Source organism: Rhinopithecus bieti, unplaced genomic scaffold (genome assembly GCF_001698545.2).
Source record: "Rhinopithecus bieti isolate Rb0 unplaced genomic scaffold, ASM169854v2 scaffold_9899, whole genome shotgun sequence".
NCBI classification, from domain to species: domain Eukaryota; kingdom Metazoa; phylum Chordata; class Mammalia; order Primates; family Cercopithecidae; genus Rhinopithecus; species Rhinopithecus bieti.
In genome coordinates this window covers 6,547,238-6,563,578 of record NW_016806979.1, presented here as the reverse complement: position 1 = coordinate 6,563,578, position 16,341 = coordinate 6,547,238, and the positions used below count along the sequence as shown (strand labels likewise).

Here is a 16,341-nt window from a genome sequence, read left to right as displayed (position 1 = left end):
CTGAACAACCCAGATAATAAACGGCAGCGGGAGGCTGATTCTCCTTCCCAGATCTTTCCCATTTCTGCCCTGCTTTGCTTTGCATAGTCCCAGAGATGGGGAGCTCACTCCTGAGGAAGGCGGTTCAATCTTTCCTGGGCATGGGCCACTGTCCAAAAGTTCCAAGCAAGATGATTTGTCAAGTAATAGCTCCTATGGGTCAAAGGGCTAAAGGGGGCCAGGCGCAGCAGCTCACGCCTGTAATCCCAGCACTTCGGGAGGCCAAGGCAGGAGGATCACTTGAGGTCAGGAGTTCGAGACCAGCCTGGCCAACATGGTGAAACCCCATCTCTACTAAAATACAACAATTAGCAGGTTATGGTGGTGGGCGCCTATAATCCCAGATACTTGGGAGGCTGAGGCAAGGGAATCACTTAAACATGGGAGGCAGAGGTTGCAGTGAGTTGAGATCGTGCCATTGCACTACAGCCTGGGCAGTAGAATGAGACTCCATCTCAATAAAACTAAACAAAATAAAATAAAAGGGCTAAAGGGGATTATCTGGGGAGAGAGTGGTATCCAAGTGTGCAACACAGGCAGTCCCTTGCACAGGCTGGATCGAGAGTGAGACCCACTTGGGTTCAAACCTGCTCTACCACTTAGACAGGCTTGGTGACTTCATCCCTCCAAATCTCAATTTCCTCTCCTTTCCTCTGAAAGTGACCACAGTAACTGTGCCTACCTCATCGCTTTGTGCTTGTATGTAATGAGCTAATGCAATAAAATGCTTGGCGCACAGGAGGTGCAGAATAACTGTTGCCCTGTTCCAGGCAGGCCCAGAGTGCTCCAGTTGTGTCCCAAACACACATGTACTTTCTTACCTCTAAAACTTTGCACGTGCTGTAAACTTCTGCCTCAGGTTCTCTTGCCCCACCACCCACACAAGGCAAACTCCTACACATCCCTTAAAGCCTTACCTACAAGATAGAGCTCTTTTCCCCGTTCAAGCCCTGACCTAGAGAGCTGGGACCATCCATAGGCACCGGGTTCTGATCCGGCCTACTGTCATGTGATGTGAGTTCCTGGGGGGCAGGAATTGTGACCTACGTGCACCAGGCACGCGATCAAAGCTTGGTCAATAAAAAAAAAAAAAGTGAATGAATGAATGGTCACTTGGGAGAGGCGGCTCCCAAGAGGACACTCAGGAGTCCGCCAACCCCTTTAGCGCCTGCATCCCCTGCTCTCCACGACCTCAAAAGGCCTGTAGGTGGTCGACAAAAGGGGCGGGGAGGGGTGGTTCCGGGCGGGGTCTTCAGCCCTTCCGTTGCAGCCCCTTTAAGAGGCGGGGCCTGCGGGGCGAGCGCTGAGAACGCCGGGGCGGCCCGAAGATGGCGGCGGTGACTGGGTTTGGGGTTGCAGCGGCCCCGAGCTCGCTGCTCCTCGTGGTGGGCAGCGAGTTCGGCAGCCCGGGGCTCCTCACCTACGTCCTGGAGGAGCTCGAACGAGGTCGGGCTGGCCTGGGGTGTGCGGGAGCCCGGGAGGCGGGCGCGTTCGCGCGTCTGGGCCCGGGGCCGGGGGGGTGGGGCGGCTGCGGCGGGGCCCGGGCTCCGGNAAAAAAAAAAAAAGTGAATGAATGAATGGTCACTTGGGAGAGGCGGCTCCCAAGAGGACACTCAGGAGTCCGCCAACCCCTTTAGCGCCTGCATCCCCTGCTCTCCACGACCTCAAAAGGCCTGTAGGTGGTCGACAAAAAGGGGCGGGGAGGGGGTGGTTCCGGGCGGGGTCTTCAGCCCTTCCGTTGCAGCCCCTTTAAGAGGCGGGGCCTGCGGGGCGAGCGCTGAGAACGCCGGGGCGGCCCGAAGATGGCGGCGGTGACTGGGTTTGGGGTTGCAGCGGCCCCGAGCTCGCTGCTCCTCGTGGTGGGCAGCGAGTTCGGCAGCCCGGGGCTCCTCACCTACGTCCTGGAGGAGCTCGAACGAGGTCGGGCTGGCCTGGGGGTGTGCGGGAGCCCGGGAGGCGGGCGCGTTCGCGCGTCTGGGCCCGGGGCCGGGGGGGTGGGGCGGCTGCGGCGGGGCCCGGGCTCCGGGGCGGGGGTCGCGGGCCCGGGGTTGGGTCCCCTTCACCGTTAGGCGCACGACGCGAGCAAAGGCGGGTTCCTGTGGGTGCCCGCGGAGAAAGTGGCATCGGGGCCTGGGCTGGGGCAGGGCTGCCCCGCCCCAACTCCGGGTGAAGATCGGGGAGGGGACACGGGCCTGGGCTTGGGGACCCGTGCAGTTGGACCACGGCTCCGCTTCCCGCCTAATTGGCCCGCCCGGGGGTAGGGCTTGGGGTCGCTTTGGATCTCCAGGTCTTAGCAGCTTAGAGATCTCCCGGAGGGAGAAGCAGATATGGGGGAGGCTGGGCCAGGAGCCCCGGGGCCCGCTTTCTGTTGCAGCACAAGGAGCTGCTAATTGGGGTGTGGGCGGGTGCGGCCTGCCCTGGGGATTTGGCACCTAGGGAGGTGAGTCATAGGTGCACCTGCCAGGTTCACCTGCAGCCACTTGGCACAGTGAGACTGGCACAGTGGGACTGGCGGGCGTGATGCGCCCGTGGGTGGAGATGGGTGTTCATCCCCCATCCCTCGGAGCATCTGGACCTGGGCGTTTCATTGCGTGTAAAATGGGACAGGAACACGCACCTCGGTTCATGTGATTGAGGAGTGTTTAGTGAGCACCTGTTATGCGCCAGGCCTTTGGGCAGTGGGCACAAAGATATGGCCGGGATGATAGACAGGTTCAGCCCTGCCAGCACAGGTCTGGTGGGGGGATGGACCCAAAGCCAGTGAGGAGATGGAAGAAGCTTCCAGCTCACATGGTGTCAGGAGGCATCAGAAGGCTGCAAGGGACTGCGAGGACAGTCAGTCTTAGCACCCGAAGGTGCTGAGGGGGAAGGGCTCGGCCAGTAGGAACAGGTGGGGGCGGCAGGGGGATGGGCTTCCAGGCAAGGGGAACAGCTGTTGCAAGGGCGGTGAGTGGAAATGGGTCTGACAGGGCATAGGAGCAGCGAGGAGGTGGAGATGGAGGAGGTGGAGGCTTTGTTGCTGATGAATCTTGCCTGTAAAATGATGAGGTGTGCTCTGGGTCCCCTGGCTCAGCTGCAGTGAGACCTGAAGGTGTTGGGTACTTCTGAGTCTCCAAGCTGTGAGTGAAGGGAGGAGGCTGGGGCGCTCCCCACCCACGAGATGCTCATTATTGAAATATTCTGGGAGCTAGGAGGCCCGGCTGAACTCCCGCCTTGATCCCTCTTTCTCACCAGGCATCCGGTCTTGGGATGTCGATCCTGGCAGCTGCAACCTCGATGAACAGCTCAAGGTCTTTGTGTCCCGACACTCTGCCACCTTCTCCAGCATTGTGAAAGGTGAGGCTGGGGTCCCCCTGGCTGCTGCCTACCTCTTGTTCATTGGGCAAGTGCCAGCCGTGTGCCAGGCATGGGGGGTGGGGTGCAACTGTAAATAACAACAGTAATAATACAGCTGAGACTTTTCAAATGTAAGCCCTGACCCAGTGATAACCCCTTCAGTCCTCAGCAACCCACAGTGCAAGAACTGGTATTTTTGTCCCCGATTGACAGATGAGGAAACTGGTACTGAAGGGGGAAGAGGCAGGGAGGTCTCTGAGGAGGGGGTTTTTTAATGATAAATGCTATGACTGGTATGTCCAGTGGGAGGGAAGCGCCCCAGCCAAGACCCAGCAGTGGACGGAACATCTAGAATGAACTGGGCACGGTGGCTCACGCTTCTGATCCCAGCACTTTGGGAGGCCACGGCGGGTGGATCACTTGAGGTTAGTTCAAGACTAACCTGGCCAACATTGAGGAACCCTGTCTCTACTAAAAATACAAAAATTAACTGGGCGTGGTGGCAGGCGCCTGTAATCCCAGCTACTTGGGAGGCTGAGGTGGGAGGATCACTTGAACCCAGGAGGCAGAGGTTACAGTGGGCTGAGATTGTGCCACTGCACTCCGGCCTGAGTGACAGAGTGGGAGGGACTCTATCCCCCCCCCCCAAAAAAAACACATCTAGAAGGTGGAGGGAGCACTGAGGAGGCCCTGGAAGATGGAGTGTGGGCCCCTTGCAGGCAGGGACTGAACTTGGTTCACAGCCACAGGGCTGGGTATACAGTAGGTAGGGAACTGAAAAGGAGTGAGATCAAGGAGAGCCCAACTCAGCAGGAGGCTCCCTTCTGGGGTGACCCAGGGTGAGCAGGGCAGCAGGCGGGCAGGCAGGGCTTGGGTGTTGCCTGCAGCCGCCCCCTGCTCTTGATGGTCTCTTGAGTCACCTCCCAGCGGCTGCTGGAGAGGAAGGAAGTGTCCGTCGTCTCATTGTCCCAGTGGGTCCTTGTGGCTTCCTGACACTTCATGGGGCAGAAAGTGGAGCTGGAAATCCTGTCTGCTGTGTGCGACCTTTGTGGCTGCTTCCCCTCTCTATGCCTTGATTTCCCCACCTGAATGGGGCAATATCCGTGTGTGGCAAAAAGCGTGCTAAGGCTGGGTGGGGTGGCTCTCGCCTGTAATCCCAACACTTTGGGAGGTCAAGGTGGGAGGACTGTTTGAGGTCAGGAGTTTAAAACCAGCCAGGGCAACATGGTGAAACCCTGTCTCTACTGAAAATACAAAAACCAGCTGGGCCTGGTGGTACACGCCTGTAGTCCCAGCTACTCAGGAGCCCGAGGAGGGAGGATTGCTTGAACCCAGGAGGCAGAGGCTCCTGTGAGCTAAGATTTGTGCCACTGCACTTCAGTCTGGGCAACAGAGCGAGACCCTGTCTCAAAAAATAAAGTTAGACCTGGCATGGTGGCTCACGCCTGTAATCCCAGAACTTTGGAAGGCTGGGGTGGGTGTATCACCTGAGGTCAGGAGTTTGAGACCAGCCTGACCAGTATAGTGAAACTCCGTCTCTACTAAAAATACAAAAATTAGCCAGGTGTGGTGGCAAGCACCTATAACCCCAGCTACTTGGGAGGCGAGGCTGGAGAATTGCTTGAACTCAGGAGGCGGAGGTTGCAGTGAGCCGAGGTCGTGCTGCTACACTTCAGCCTGGGCAATAGAGGGAGACTCCATCTAAAAAAAAAATGAGAGAGAGAGGGAGGGATGGGGAGAGAGAGGGAGGGAGAGAAAGAGAAAGGAAAGAGAGAAAGCTCAATGTGATAGGGGTGAGAGAGAGAGAAAGAGAGAGAAAAAAGGAAAAGAAGGAAAGAAAGTAAGCTAAATGTGATAAGGGCTGGCAATACCAGAGGGTCTTTGCCTCTCCAGACTCAGCCTTGTTTACAGTTCAGTCCTGCCTCAGGGCCTTGGCTCGTGATGTACCCTGGTCCGAGTTGGCCCTCACTGGCCCTCCCCTGGCTCTGGTTCCTTGCCAGCCTTCTCTCACAGTACGGATGTTTAAAACACATATAGGCCCTGGAGGACAGAGCAGGGTCAGGATCCCAGAAACAGCCCCACTTCAGCCCAGGCCCTTATGCTGCCCCACCCTTAGCTGAGTCCTGCCTCAGGGCCTTTGCTCCAGATATACCCTGGTCCAAGTTTGCCCTCACTGGCCCTCCTCGAGCTCTGGCTCTGTCTAAAAAATAAATGTGGCTGGGCGGGTGCAGTGGATCAATCTTGTAATCCCAGCACTGTGGGAGGATGAGGCAGGCGGATCACCTGAGGTCAGGAGTTTGAGACCAGCCTGACCCACATGGTAAAACCCTGTCTCTACTAAGAATTCAAAAAATGAGTGGGGCGTGGTGGCGTGTGCCTGTAATCCCAGCTACTTGGGTGGCTGAGGCAGGAGAATTGCTTGAACCCAGGAGGCGGAGGTTTCAGCGAGCTGAGGTTGCGCCATTGCACTCCGGCCTGGGCAACAAGAGCAAAACTCTGCCTCCAAAAAAAAAACAAAACAAAAAAAAGGGCTGGGCGCAGTGGCTTACGCCTATAATCCCAGCACTTTGGGACTTTGGGAGGCTGAGGCGGGCGGATCACGGGGTCAAGAGATCGAGACCATCCTGGCTAACATGGTGAAACCCCGTCTCTACTGAAAATACAAAAAATTAGCTGGATGTGGTGGCGGGCACCTGTAGTCCCAGCTACTCGGGAGGCTGAGGCAGGAGAATGGCATGAACCTGGAAGGAGGAGCAGAGCTTGCAGTGAGCTGAGATTGTACCACTGCACTCCAGCTTCCACTGCACAGAGCGAGACTCCGTCTCAAAAAAAAAAAAAAGGAGTGTAACGGTGGCATCACCCACGTGGTTGAGTTTCTCTTTCTTGCCTGGTTCTCTGTCGTGCGCCTGTTAATCTCCATATGTTCCCTGGGTGGGTTCCCAGAGAGGTTCGTGTTCCCTGAGGGTCACACGGGGAGGCAGGATTTGACTCCAGGATGGCCTGATTCCCCCACAGGCCAGCGGAGCCTGCACCACCGTGGAGACAGCCTGGAGACCCTGGTCCTCCTGAACCCATCAGACAAGTCCCTGTGTGATGAGGTAGGGAATGGCTGACATCCTGGAGGGGGTGGGCTGCTGGGACCCATGCCGTCTCTGTCTTCCTGTCTCGTGTCCTTGTCTTCATGCTGCCCCCAGATCCTCTCAAGACACCCGGCACCACACTTCCTCGCCCACGAAGCCTTCCCCGTGGCTCCAGCCTCTGCTTCTTCCCTCCTCTGGGGTGGGAGCAGAAAAGCCTGGGTTTGGGAGGGAGGGAGTAAGCACTCCCAGCCTAGGGCCCAGGACAGCATGGGTCTGGAGCTGGGAAGGCCAGAGCAGACTGAGGTTTGCGTCCCGTGGGTTCCCTCCGGCTAGGCCCCAGGAGTTGTCTGAATTGACTCACTAATACTAACCGGCTTGTGGCCGTCTGTACTCCACCAATTATACATCAGGAAGATGAACCAGACGGAGCCCTGGGGCATTCCACTACAGACTTTCTTACAGGTTGATTCCTGGGATCAAAACTTTTCCCTTTTATTCCCTTGAGGAGCTCTCAGTCTTTAGGAGAAAGAGCGAGACACAGACACCCCCAGCCCTGTGGCATCAGGGCTGGGCTGGAGGGAGAGGTGGACTAGAGAGAGCCCAGAAAGGGCAGTAGTGCCTTCAGAAGAAAGGGACATCAGAGTTGGGCTTTGTAAGATGAATAGGAGTTTGCTAGGGTTGCTCCAGGGCCCAGCAGGAGAACTGGAGACTGCCCTCATAGCTAGTTGAGCGCTGGACTGGCTGTGGGGTGAGGGCAGGAGAGGGGTGGTTATGTATCAACTCGAGGCCACCCCAAAGAGGACTGCTGGATACGTCACTGCATAGAACGGGGCCTTTAGTGCTCACCCCTCCCTCAGCTCCGGAACCTTCTGTTGGACCCTGCCTCTCACAAACTACTGGTGTTGGCTGGGCCCTGCCTGGAGGAGACAGGGGAGCTGCTGCTACAGACAGGGGCTTTTCGCCTCACCACTTCCTCCAGGTCCTGAAGGACAGAGAGGTAAGCCACCCCTTTGCCATCCCCACTTTTCCAGCTCTGAATCCTGGCTTGTCTGCATTGGGCTGTGTGGCCCCAGCGACCTGCTGTTTTCCATGACCTGGTCTCCCCTCCTCTGTAGGATGGCAGTGGTGACATGTGCCTCCTGGCTGTCCAGGGTCAGTCCCATTGCCCGGAAAGGGTGTGGTGTGAGCTGGGTCTGTAGAGCAGCTGATGTCCCAAAGTCCTGATGTGGGATGGAGCCAAATGGGTCCTTTCTGGTGCCCGCAGTCTGGGCAGGACACATGGGCAAAAGTCTCTAGCAAACCACATTTTCACATTGGAGTGGGGCACTTAAAAGTGGTGAGAAAAGGTTCAGTAGACAGAGGTGGGCCGTGGAGGGTCTCCTTGGAAGAAGCTGTGCCCTGGGAGGAGAGAGCGGTGAGTGTAAAGGCCCTGGGGCGGGGAGGGAGAGGCGGGAGGTGAGGCCAGACCAGAGAGCCTCCTGGCGCTGGAGAGGGTTGGGTTTTGGCGGGAGGGTCCTGAGGAACAGGCGTCGGGGTGGGGAAGGCTGAGGGTATCCTCACCCAGTTTTCCCAGTGGGCTGGGTGTTGCCTAGGTGGTCCCTTACCATTCCCCTCTAGGTGGTTCCTTACCACTAGCTTTAGGTGGTCCCTTACCACTCCCCTCCATACAGATCCGGGACATCCTGGCCACCACGCCCCACCTGCGCAGCCGCCCATACTCACCATCACCTGCCCCACCTTTGGTGACTGGGCCCAGCTGGCACCTGCTGTGTCCGGGCTACAGGGGCGCTCCGGCTCCAGCTGCGGCTGAATCCCCGGCGCAGCTGCCCAACTCCGAGGGCCTGTGCGAGTTCTTGGAGTACGTGGCTGAGTCTCTGGAGCCGCCGTCCCCTTCGAGCTGCTGGAGCCCCGACCTCCGGGGCTTCCTCAGGCTGGGCCGGCCCTGCTGCTACATCTTCCCCGGAGGCCTCGGGGACGCCGCCTTCTTCGCCGTCAATGGCTTCACCGTGCTGGTCAACGGTGGCTCAAACCCCAAGTCCAGTTTCTGGAAGCTGGTGCGGCACCTGGACCGCGTGGATGCCGTGCTGGTGACCCACCCTGGCGCCGATAGCCTCCCGGGCCTCAACAGCCTGCTGCGGCGCAAACTGGCGGAGCGCTCCGAGGTGGCTGCTGGTGGGGCTCATGGGACGACAGGCTGCGCAGGCTCATTTCCCCAACCTGGGGTCGTGTTCTTCAACGCCTGCGAGGCCGCGTCGCGGCTGGCGCGCGGCGAGGATGAGGCGGAGCTGGCACTGAGCCTCCTGGCGCAGCTGGGCATCACGCCCCTGCCACTCAGCCGCGGCCCCGTGCCAGCCAAGCCCACCGTGCTCTTTGAGAAGATGGGCGTGGGCCGGCTGGACATGTACGTGCTGCACCCGCCCTCCGCCGGCGCCGAGCGCACGCTGGCCTCTGTGTGCGCCCTGCTGGTGTGGCACCCCGCGGGCCCTGGCGAGAAGGTGGTGCGCGTGCTGTTCCCCGGCTGCACCCCGCCCGCCTCCCTCCTGGACGGCCTGGTCCGCCTGCAGCACTTGAGGTTCCTGCGAGAGCCCGTGGTGACGCCCCAGGACCTGGAGGGGCCACGGCGAGCTGAGAGTAAAGAGAGCGTGGGCTCCCGGGACAGCTCGAAGAGAGAGGGCCTGTTGGCCACCCACCCCAGACCTGGCCAGGAGCGCCCTGGGGTGACCCGCAAGGAGCCAGCACGGGCTGAGGCACCGCGCAAGGCTGAGAAAGAAGCCAGGACCCCCCGAGAGTTGAAGAAAGACCCTAAACCGAGTGTTTCCCGGACCCAGCCGCGGGAGGTGTGCCGGGCGGCCTCTTCTGTGCCCAACCTCAAGAAGACAGGTGCCCCGGCGGCACCCAAGACCCGCAAAGCACCCAGCACAGCGCCCAGCACATCCCAGTCTGGCTTCTCGCAGGTGGTAAATGGACCCCGCAGCCCGCCCAGCCTCCGATGTGGAGAAGCCAGCTCCCCATTGCGGCCTGCGGCTCCCCGGCCTCCCAGCTGGTGGCCACGCCCAGCCTGGAGCTGGGGCCAATCCCAGCCGGGGAGGAGAAGGCGCTGGAGCTGCCTTTGGCCGCCAACTCTTTCCCAAGGCCACGCACGCCCTCCCCTGAGTCCCGCCGGAGCCCCGCGGAGGGTAGCGGGCGGCTGTCACTGAGCCCACTGCGGGGCGGGGAGGCCGGGCCCGATGCCTCACCCACAGTGACCACACCCACGGTGACCACGCCGTCACTGCCCGCGGAGGTGGGCTCCCCGCACTCGACCGAGGTGGACGAGTCCCTGTCCGTATCCTTTGAGCAGGTACTGCCGCCATCTGCTCCCACCAGTGAGGCTGGGCTGAGCCTCCCACTGCGTGGCCCCGNAGAAAGGGCAGTAGTGCCTTCAGAAGAAAGGGACATCAGAGTTGGGCTTTGTAAGATGAATAGGAGTTTGCTAGGGTTGCTCCAGGGCCCAGCAGGAGAACTGGAGACTGCCCTCATAGCTAGTTGAGCGCTGGACTGGCTGTGGGGTGAGGGCAGGAGAGGGGTGGTTATGTATCAACTCGAGGCCACCCCAAAGAGGACTGCTGGATACGTCACTGCATAGAACGGGGCCTTTAGTGCTCACCCCTCCCTCAGCTCCGGAACCTTCTGTTGGACCCTGCCTCTCACAAACTACTGGTGTTGGCTGGGCCCTGCCTGGAGGAGACAGGGGAGCTGCTGCTACAGACAGGGGGCTTTTCGCCTCACCACTTCCTCCAGGTCCTGAAGGACAGAGAGGTAAGCCACCCCTTTGCCATCCCCCACTTTTCCAGCTCTGAATCCTGGCTTGTCTGCATTGGGCTGTGTGGCCCCAGCGACCTGCTGTTTTCCATGACCTGGTCTCCCCCTCCTCTGTAGGATGGCAGTGGTGACATGTGCCTCCTGGCTGTCCAGGGTCAGTCCCATTGCCCGGAAAGGGTGTGGTGTGAGCTGGGTCTGTAGAGCAGCTGATGTCCCAAAGTCCTGATGTGGGATGGAGCCAAATGGGTCCTTTCTGGTGCCCGCAGTCTGGGCAGGACACATGGGCAAAAGTCTCTAGCAAACCACATTTTCACATTGGAGTGGGGCACTTAAAAGTGGTGAGAAAAGGTTCAGTAGACAGAGGTGGGCCGTGGAGGGTCTCCTTGGAAGAAGCTGTGCCCTGGGAGGAGAGAGCGGTGAGTGTAAAGGCCCTGGGGCGGGGAGGGAGAGGCGGGAGGTGAGGCCAGACCAGAGAGCCTCCTGGCGCTGGAGAGGGTTGGGTTTTGGCGGGAGGGTCCTGAGGAACAGGCGTCGGGGTGGGGGAAGGCTGAGGGTATCCTCACCCAGTTTTCCCAGTGGGCTGGGTGTTGCCTAGGTGGTCCCTTACCATTCCCCCTCTAGGTGGTTCCTTACCACTAGCTTTAGGTGGTCCCTTACCACTCCCCCTCCATACAGATCCGGGACATCCTGGCCACCACGCCCCCACCTGCGCAGCCGCCCATACTCACCATCACCTGCCCCACCTTTGGTGACTGGGCCCAGCTGGCACCTGCTGTGTCCGGGCTACAGGGGGCGCTCCGGCTCCAGCTGCGGCTGAATCCCCCGGCGCAGCTGCCCAACTCCGAGGGCCTGTGCGAGTTCTTGGAGTACGTGGCTGAGTCTCTGGAGCCGCCGTCCCCCTTCGAGCTGCTGGAGCCCCCGACCTCCGGGGGCTTCCTCAGGCTGGGCCGGCCCTGCTGCTACATCTTCCCCGGAGGCCTCGGGGACGCCGCCTTCTTCGCCGTCAATGGCTTCACCGTGCTGGTCAACGGTGGCTCAAACCCCAAGTCCAGTTTCTGGAAGCTGGTGCGGCACCTGGACCGCGTGGATGCCGTGCTGGTGACCCACCCTGGCGCCGATAGCCTCCCGGGCCTCAACAGCCTGCTGCGGCGCAAACTGGCGGAGCGCTCCGAGGTGGCTGCTGGTGGGGGCTCATGGGACGACAGGCTGCGCAGGCTCATTTCCCCCAACCTGGGGGTCGTGTTCTTCAACGCCTGCGAGGCCGCGTCGCGGCTGGCGCGCGGCGAGGATGAGGCGGAGCTGGCACTGAGCCTCCTGGCGCAGCTGGGCATCACGCCCCTGCCACTCAGCCGCGGCCCCGTGCCAGCCAAGCCCACCGTGCTCTTTGAGAAGATGGGCGTGGGCCGGCTGGACATGTACGTGCTGCACCCGCCCTCCGCCGGCGCCGAGCGCACGCTGGCCTCTGTGTGCGCCCTGCTGGTGTGGCACCCCGCGGGCCCTGGCGAGAAGGTGGTGCGCGTGCTGTTCCCCGGCTGCACCCCGCCCGCCTCCCTCCTGGACGGCCTGGTCCGCCTGCAGCACTTGAGGTTCCTGCGAGAGCCCGTGGTGACGCCCCAGGACCTGGAGGGGCCACGGCGAGCTGAGAGTAAAGAGAGCGTGGGCTCCCGGGACAGCTCGAAGAGAGAGGGCCTGTTGGCCACCCACCCCAGACCTGGCCAGGAGCGCCCTGGGGTGACCCGCAAGGAGCCAGCACGGGCTGAGGCACCGCGCAAGGCTGAGAAAGAAGCCAGGACCCCCCGAGAGTTGAAGAAAGACCCTAAACCGAGTGTTTCCCGGACCCAGCCGCGGGAGGTGTGCCGGGCGGCCTCTTCTGTGCCCAACCTCAAGAAGACAGGTGCCCCGGCGGCACCCAAGACCCGCAAAGCACCCAGCACAGCGCCCAGCACATCCCAGTCTGGCTTCTCGCAGGTGGTAAATGGACCCCGCAGCCCGCCCAGCCTCCGATGTGGAGAAGCCAGCTCCCCCATTGCGGCCTGCGGCTCCCCGGCCTCCCAGCTGGTGGCCACGCCCAGCCTGGAGCTGGGGCCAATCCCAGCCGGGGAGGAGAAGGCGCTGGAGCTGCCTTTGGCCGCCAACTCTTTCCCAAGGCCACGCACGCCCTCCCCTGAGTCCCGCCGGAGCCCCGCGGAGGGTAGCGGGCGGCTGTCACTGAGCCCACTGCGGGGCGGGGAGGCCGGGCCCGATGCCTCACCCACAGTGACCACACCCACGGTGACCACGCCGTCACTGCCCGCGGAGGTGGGCTCCCCGCACTCGACCGAGGTGGACGAGTCCCTGTCCGTATCCTTTGAGCAGGTACTGCCGCCATCTGCTCCCACCAGTGAGGCTGGGCTGAGCCTCCCACTGCGTGGCCCCCGGGCACGGCGCTCGGCCTCCCCACACGATGTGGACCTGTGCCTGGTGTCACCCTGTGAGTTTGAACATCGCAAGGCGGTGCCCATGGTACCGGCGCCTGCGTCTCCCGGCAGCTCGAATGACAGCAGTGCCCGGTCACAGGAGCGGGCAGGTGGGCTGGGGGCCGAGGAGACGCCCCCTACATCGGTCAGCGAGTCCCTGCCCACCCTGTCTGACTCGGACCCCGTGCCCCTGGCCCCCGGTGCCGCAGACTCAGACGACGACACAGAGGGCTTCGGAGTCCCTCGCCACGACCCTTTGCCTGACCCCCTCAAGGTTCCCCCGCCACTGCCTGACCCATCCAGCATCTGCATGGTGGACCCCGAGATGCTGCCCCCCAAGACAGCGCGGCAGACGGAGAACAGCCGCACCCGGAAGCCCCTGGCTCGCCCCAACTCACGCGCTGCCGCCCCCAAAGCCACTCCACTGGCTGCTGCCAAAACCAAGGGACTTGCTGGTGGGGACCGTGCCAGCCGACCACTCAGTGCCCGGAGTGAGCCCAGTGAGAAGGGGGGCCGGGCACCCCTGTCCAGAAAGTCCTCAACCCCCAAGACTGCCACTCGAGGCCCGTCGGGTGAGTGCTGGAACTGGGGCCCTGGGCTGGGTTGGCAGCTGCTTAGGCTGGAGAGAGCATAGCTCATCCTCCTGTTTTTACTTTTTCCATTTTTTTAAAAAAGATGGTCTCACTCTGTCTCCTGGGCTGGAGTGCAGTGGCGAAATCACAGCTTATTGGAGCCTCGAACTCTGGGGCTCAAGCCACCCTCCCACTTCAGCCTCTCCAGTAGCTGAGACTACTGGCACGGCCACCACGCCTGCCTAATTTTAAAATTTTTGGTAGAGATAGGGTCTTACTATGTTGCCCAGGCTGATTTCAAACTCCTGGCCTCAAGCTATGTGCCCACCTCAGCCTCCCAAAGTGTGGGATTACTGGCATGAGCCACGGTGCCCTGCCAGTCTTCCTGTTTTTTTTTTTTTTTTTGAGACAGAGTTTCGCTCTTGTTGCCCAGGCTGGAGTGCAATGGCATGATCTTGGCTCACTGCAACCTCTGCCTCCTGGGTTCAAATGATTCTCCTGCCTCAGCCTCCCGAGTAGGTGGGATTACAGCTGCGAGCCACCACGCCTGGCTAATTTTTGTATTTTTAGTAGAGTCTTGGTTTCACCATGTTGGCCAGGCTGGTCTCAAACTCCGGACCTCAGGTGATCTGTCCACCTTGGCCTCCCAAAGTGCTGGGATTACAGGCGTGAGCCACTGCGCCCAGCCAAGTCCTCTTGTTCGTAATTGTGTGACCTCAGCCATGCCCACCCTCTCTGGGGCTCAGTTTCTCCTGTGAAATGAAAACTGACCTCAGTGTTGAAGCACTTGCCATTCTGAGGTGCCTGGACAGGTGAGCATGTATGCCAATTGTGGGTTTCTAGAAGCCACAATAACAATAAGTAAAATGAAACATTTGAAAAAAAAATTTGTTTTTTTTGAGATGGAGTCTCGTTCTGTTGGCCAGGCTGGAGTGCAGTGGCATGATCTCGGCTCACTGCAAGCTCCGCCTCCCGGGTTCACACCATTCTCCTGCCTCAGCCTCCCAAGTAGCTTAGTCTACAGTCACCTGCCACCACGCCCGGCTAGTTTTTTGTATTTTTACTACAGATGGGGTTTCACCGTGTTAGCCAGGATGGGCTTGATCTCCTGACCTCGTGATCCGCCCGCCTCGGCTTCGCAAAGTGGTGGGATCGCAGGCATGAGCCGCCGTACCCGGCCCATTTGAAAATTTAAATAGCGTATTTTATGTAACTGATTGGTTAGGAGGACGCGGCCTATGGTTGCACTCATAGCAGAGCAAAATCAGTAAAGAGAAAAGGCACATAGGGTGAAGTCCAAAGGAAGAAGTTTCCAGAATCCTCTCCCAGTAGGGCTGCACACCACAGGCTGCATTTCTCCGGTAGCAAGTTGTAACAACGTGTCCCTCATGGAAGCTCATTGGAGACAGCATGCCCAGGTTGCTATTGGGCCATTACATAGGCATCCTTTGCCTGGCACACACACTCTAGACTCCCCGAAAAGGAGAAATCAGGTGTGTGGTCCAGTCCAGGCACAGGGAGCCCCTCTCAGACAGGGAATGGTGGGAACCCTCTTCCTAAGATCCAGGTTCCCAGACACCAGCCAAAGGCTCACATTTTAAGCAGGCCTTGCGGAGGAGAGGGTCTCTGGCCTGCTGTGCTGTTTTTTCCTTTTTTTTTTCCTGAGAGTCTCACTCTGTGATCCAGGCCGGAGTGCAGTGGCACAAACATGGCTCACTGCAGCCTCCGCCTACCCGGTTCGAGCAACCCTCCCACCTCAACCTCCTGAACAGCGGGGACGACAGACACACACAATAACGCCCAGCTAATTTTTTTTTTTTTTTTTTGAGACGAAGTCTCACTCTTGCCAGGCAGTGGTGCAATCTCAGCTCACTGCAACCTCCACCTCCCGGGGTCAAGCGATTCTCCTCCCTCAGCCTCCCAAGTAGCTGGGATTACAGGCACGCGCCACTATACCCGGCTAATTTTTGTATTTTTAGTAGAGACGAGGTTACACCATGCTGGCCAGGCTGATCTCAACTCCTGACCTCATGATCTTTCCGTCTCGGCCTCCCAAAGTACTGGGATTACAGGCGTGAGCCACTGCACCCAGCCTACGCCCAGCTAATTTTTATATTTTTCCGTAGCACTGGGGTCTCACTATGTTGTCTTGGCTGGTCTTGAACTCCTAAGCTCAAGTGATCTTTTGGCCTCAGCCTCCCAAAGTTTTGGGATTATAGGCATAAGCCACCACGCCCACCTCAATGTTTAATTTTGGATGAACTGCCAGACTTTTCCATAGCAGCTGCTTGACACTAGTCAGTCTAATGGGTGTCAGGTAGGATCTCATTGTGGTTTTGATTTCCGTGTCCCTAATGACTAGTGATGTTGAGCATCTTTTCATATGCCTGTTGGCCATTTGTCTGTTTTCTTTGGAGAAATGTCTATTCAATTCCTTTGCTCATTTTTAAATTTTATTTTGCTTTTTAGAGACAGGGTCTCGGTCTGTCACCCATGCTGCAGTGTAGTGCAAACACAGCTCATTATAGCCTCAACTTCCTGGACTCAAGTGATCCTGCCAGCTCAGCCTCTCAAGTAGCTGGGACTACACAGGTGCATGCTGTGGTGCCTGGCTAATTTTGTAATGTTTTGTAAAGACGGAGTGAGACTCCGTCTTTACAAAACATTAAAAATTGCCCAGACTGATCTTGGACTCCCAGCCTCAAGCGATCCTCTTGCCTTGGCTTCCCAAAGTGTTGGGATTACAGGCGTGAGCCACCACGCCTAGCCCCCTTTGCCCATTTTTAAATTGAGTTGTTTTCCATTGCTGAGTTTTAGGAGTTTTTTAAATCATTCTGGACATTAATCCTGTAGCAGATATATGGTTTGCAAATATTTCCTCCCATTCTGTGAGTTGTCTTTTTATTTTGCTAGTGCCCTTTGATGCACAAAAGTTTTAAATTCTCACGAAGTTCATTTTGTCTTATTATTTTCTTTTGCTGCCTGCACTTTTGATGTCAGACCCAATAAATGATTACCACATCCCATTTATTTTCTTTTCTTTTTTTTTTTTTTTTT

General features: G+C 58.9%; 1 protein-coding gene and 1 pseudogene across 1 annotated transcript in view; both read left to right on the top strand.

Moving 5' to 3' along the window:
- The first annotated feature begins 1,824 nt into the window (after positions 1–1,824).
- LOC108534233 (microtubule-associated protein 1S-like) lies at positions 1,825–9,269 on the top strand (annotated as a pseudogene).
- Positions 9,270–9,901: 632 nt separating this feature from the next.
- Positions 9,902–16,341, top strand: part of LOC108534232 (microtubule-associated protein 1S) — a 10,598-nt gene continuing 4,158 nt past the window's right edge. Inside the window, exons 1-2 of the mRNA XM_017879483.1 lie at positions 9,902–10,253; positions 10,932–13,284. Of these exons, the coding sequence (XP_017734972.1) occupies positions 11,649–13,284 (1,636 nt within the window). The 5' untranslated portion in view covers positions 9,902–10,253; positions 10,932–11,648. The remainder of the gene's footprint in view (positions 10,254–10,931; positions 13,285–16,341) is intronic.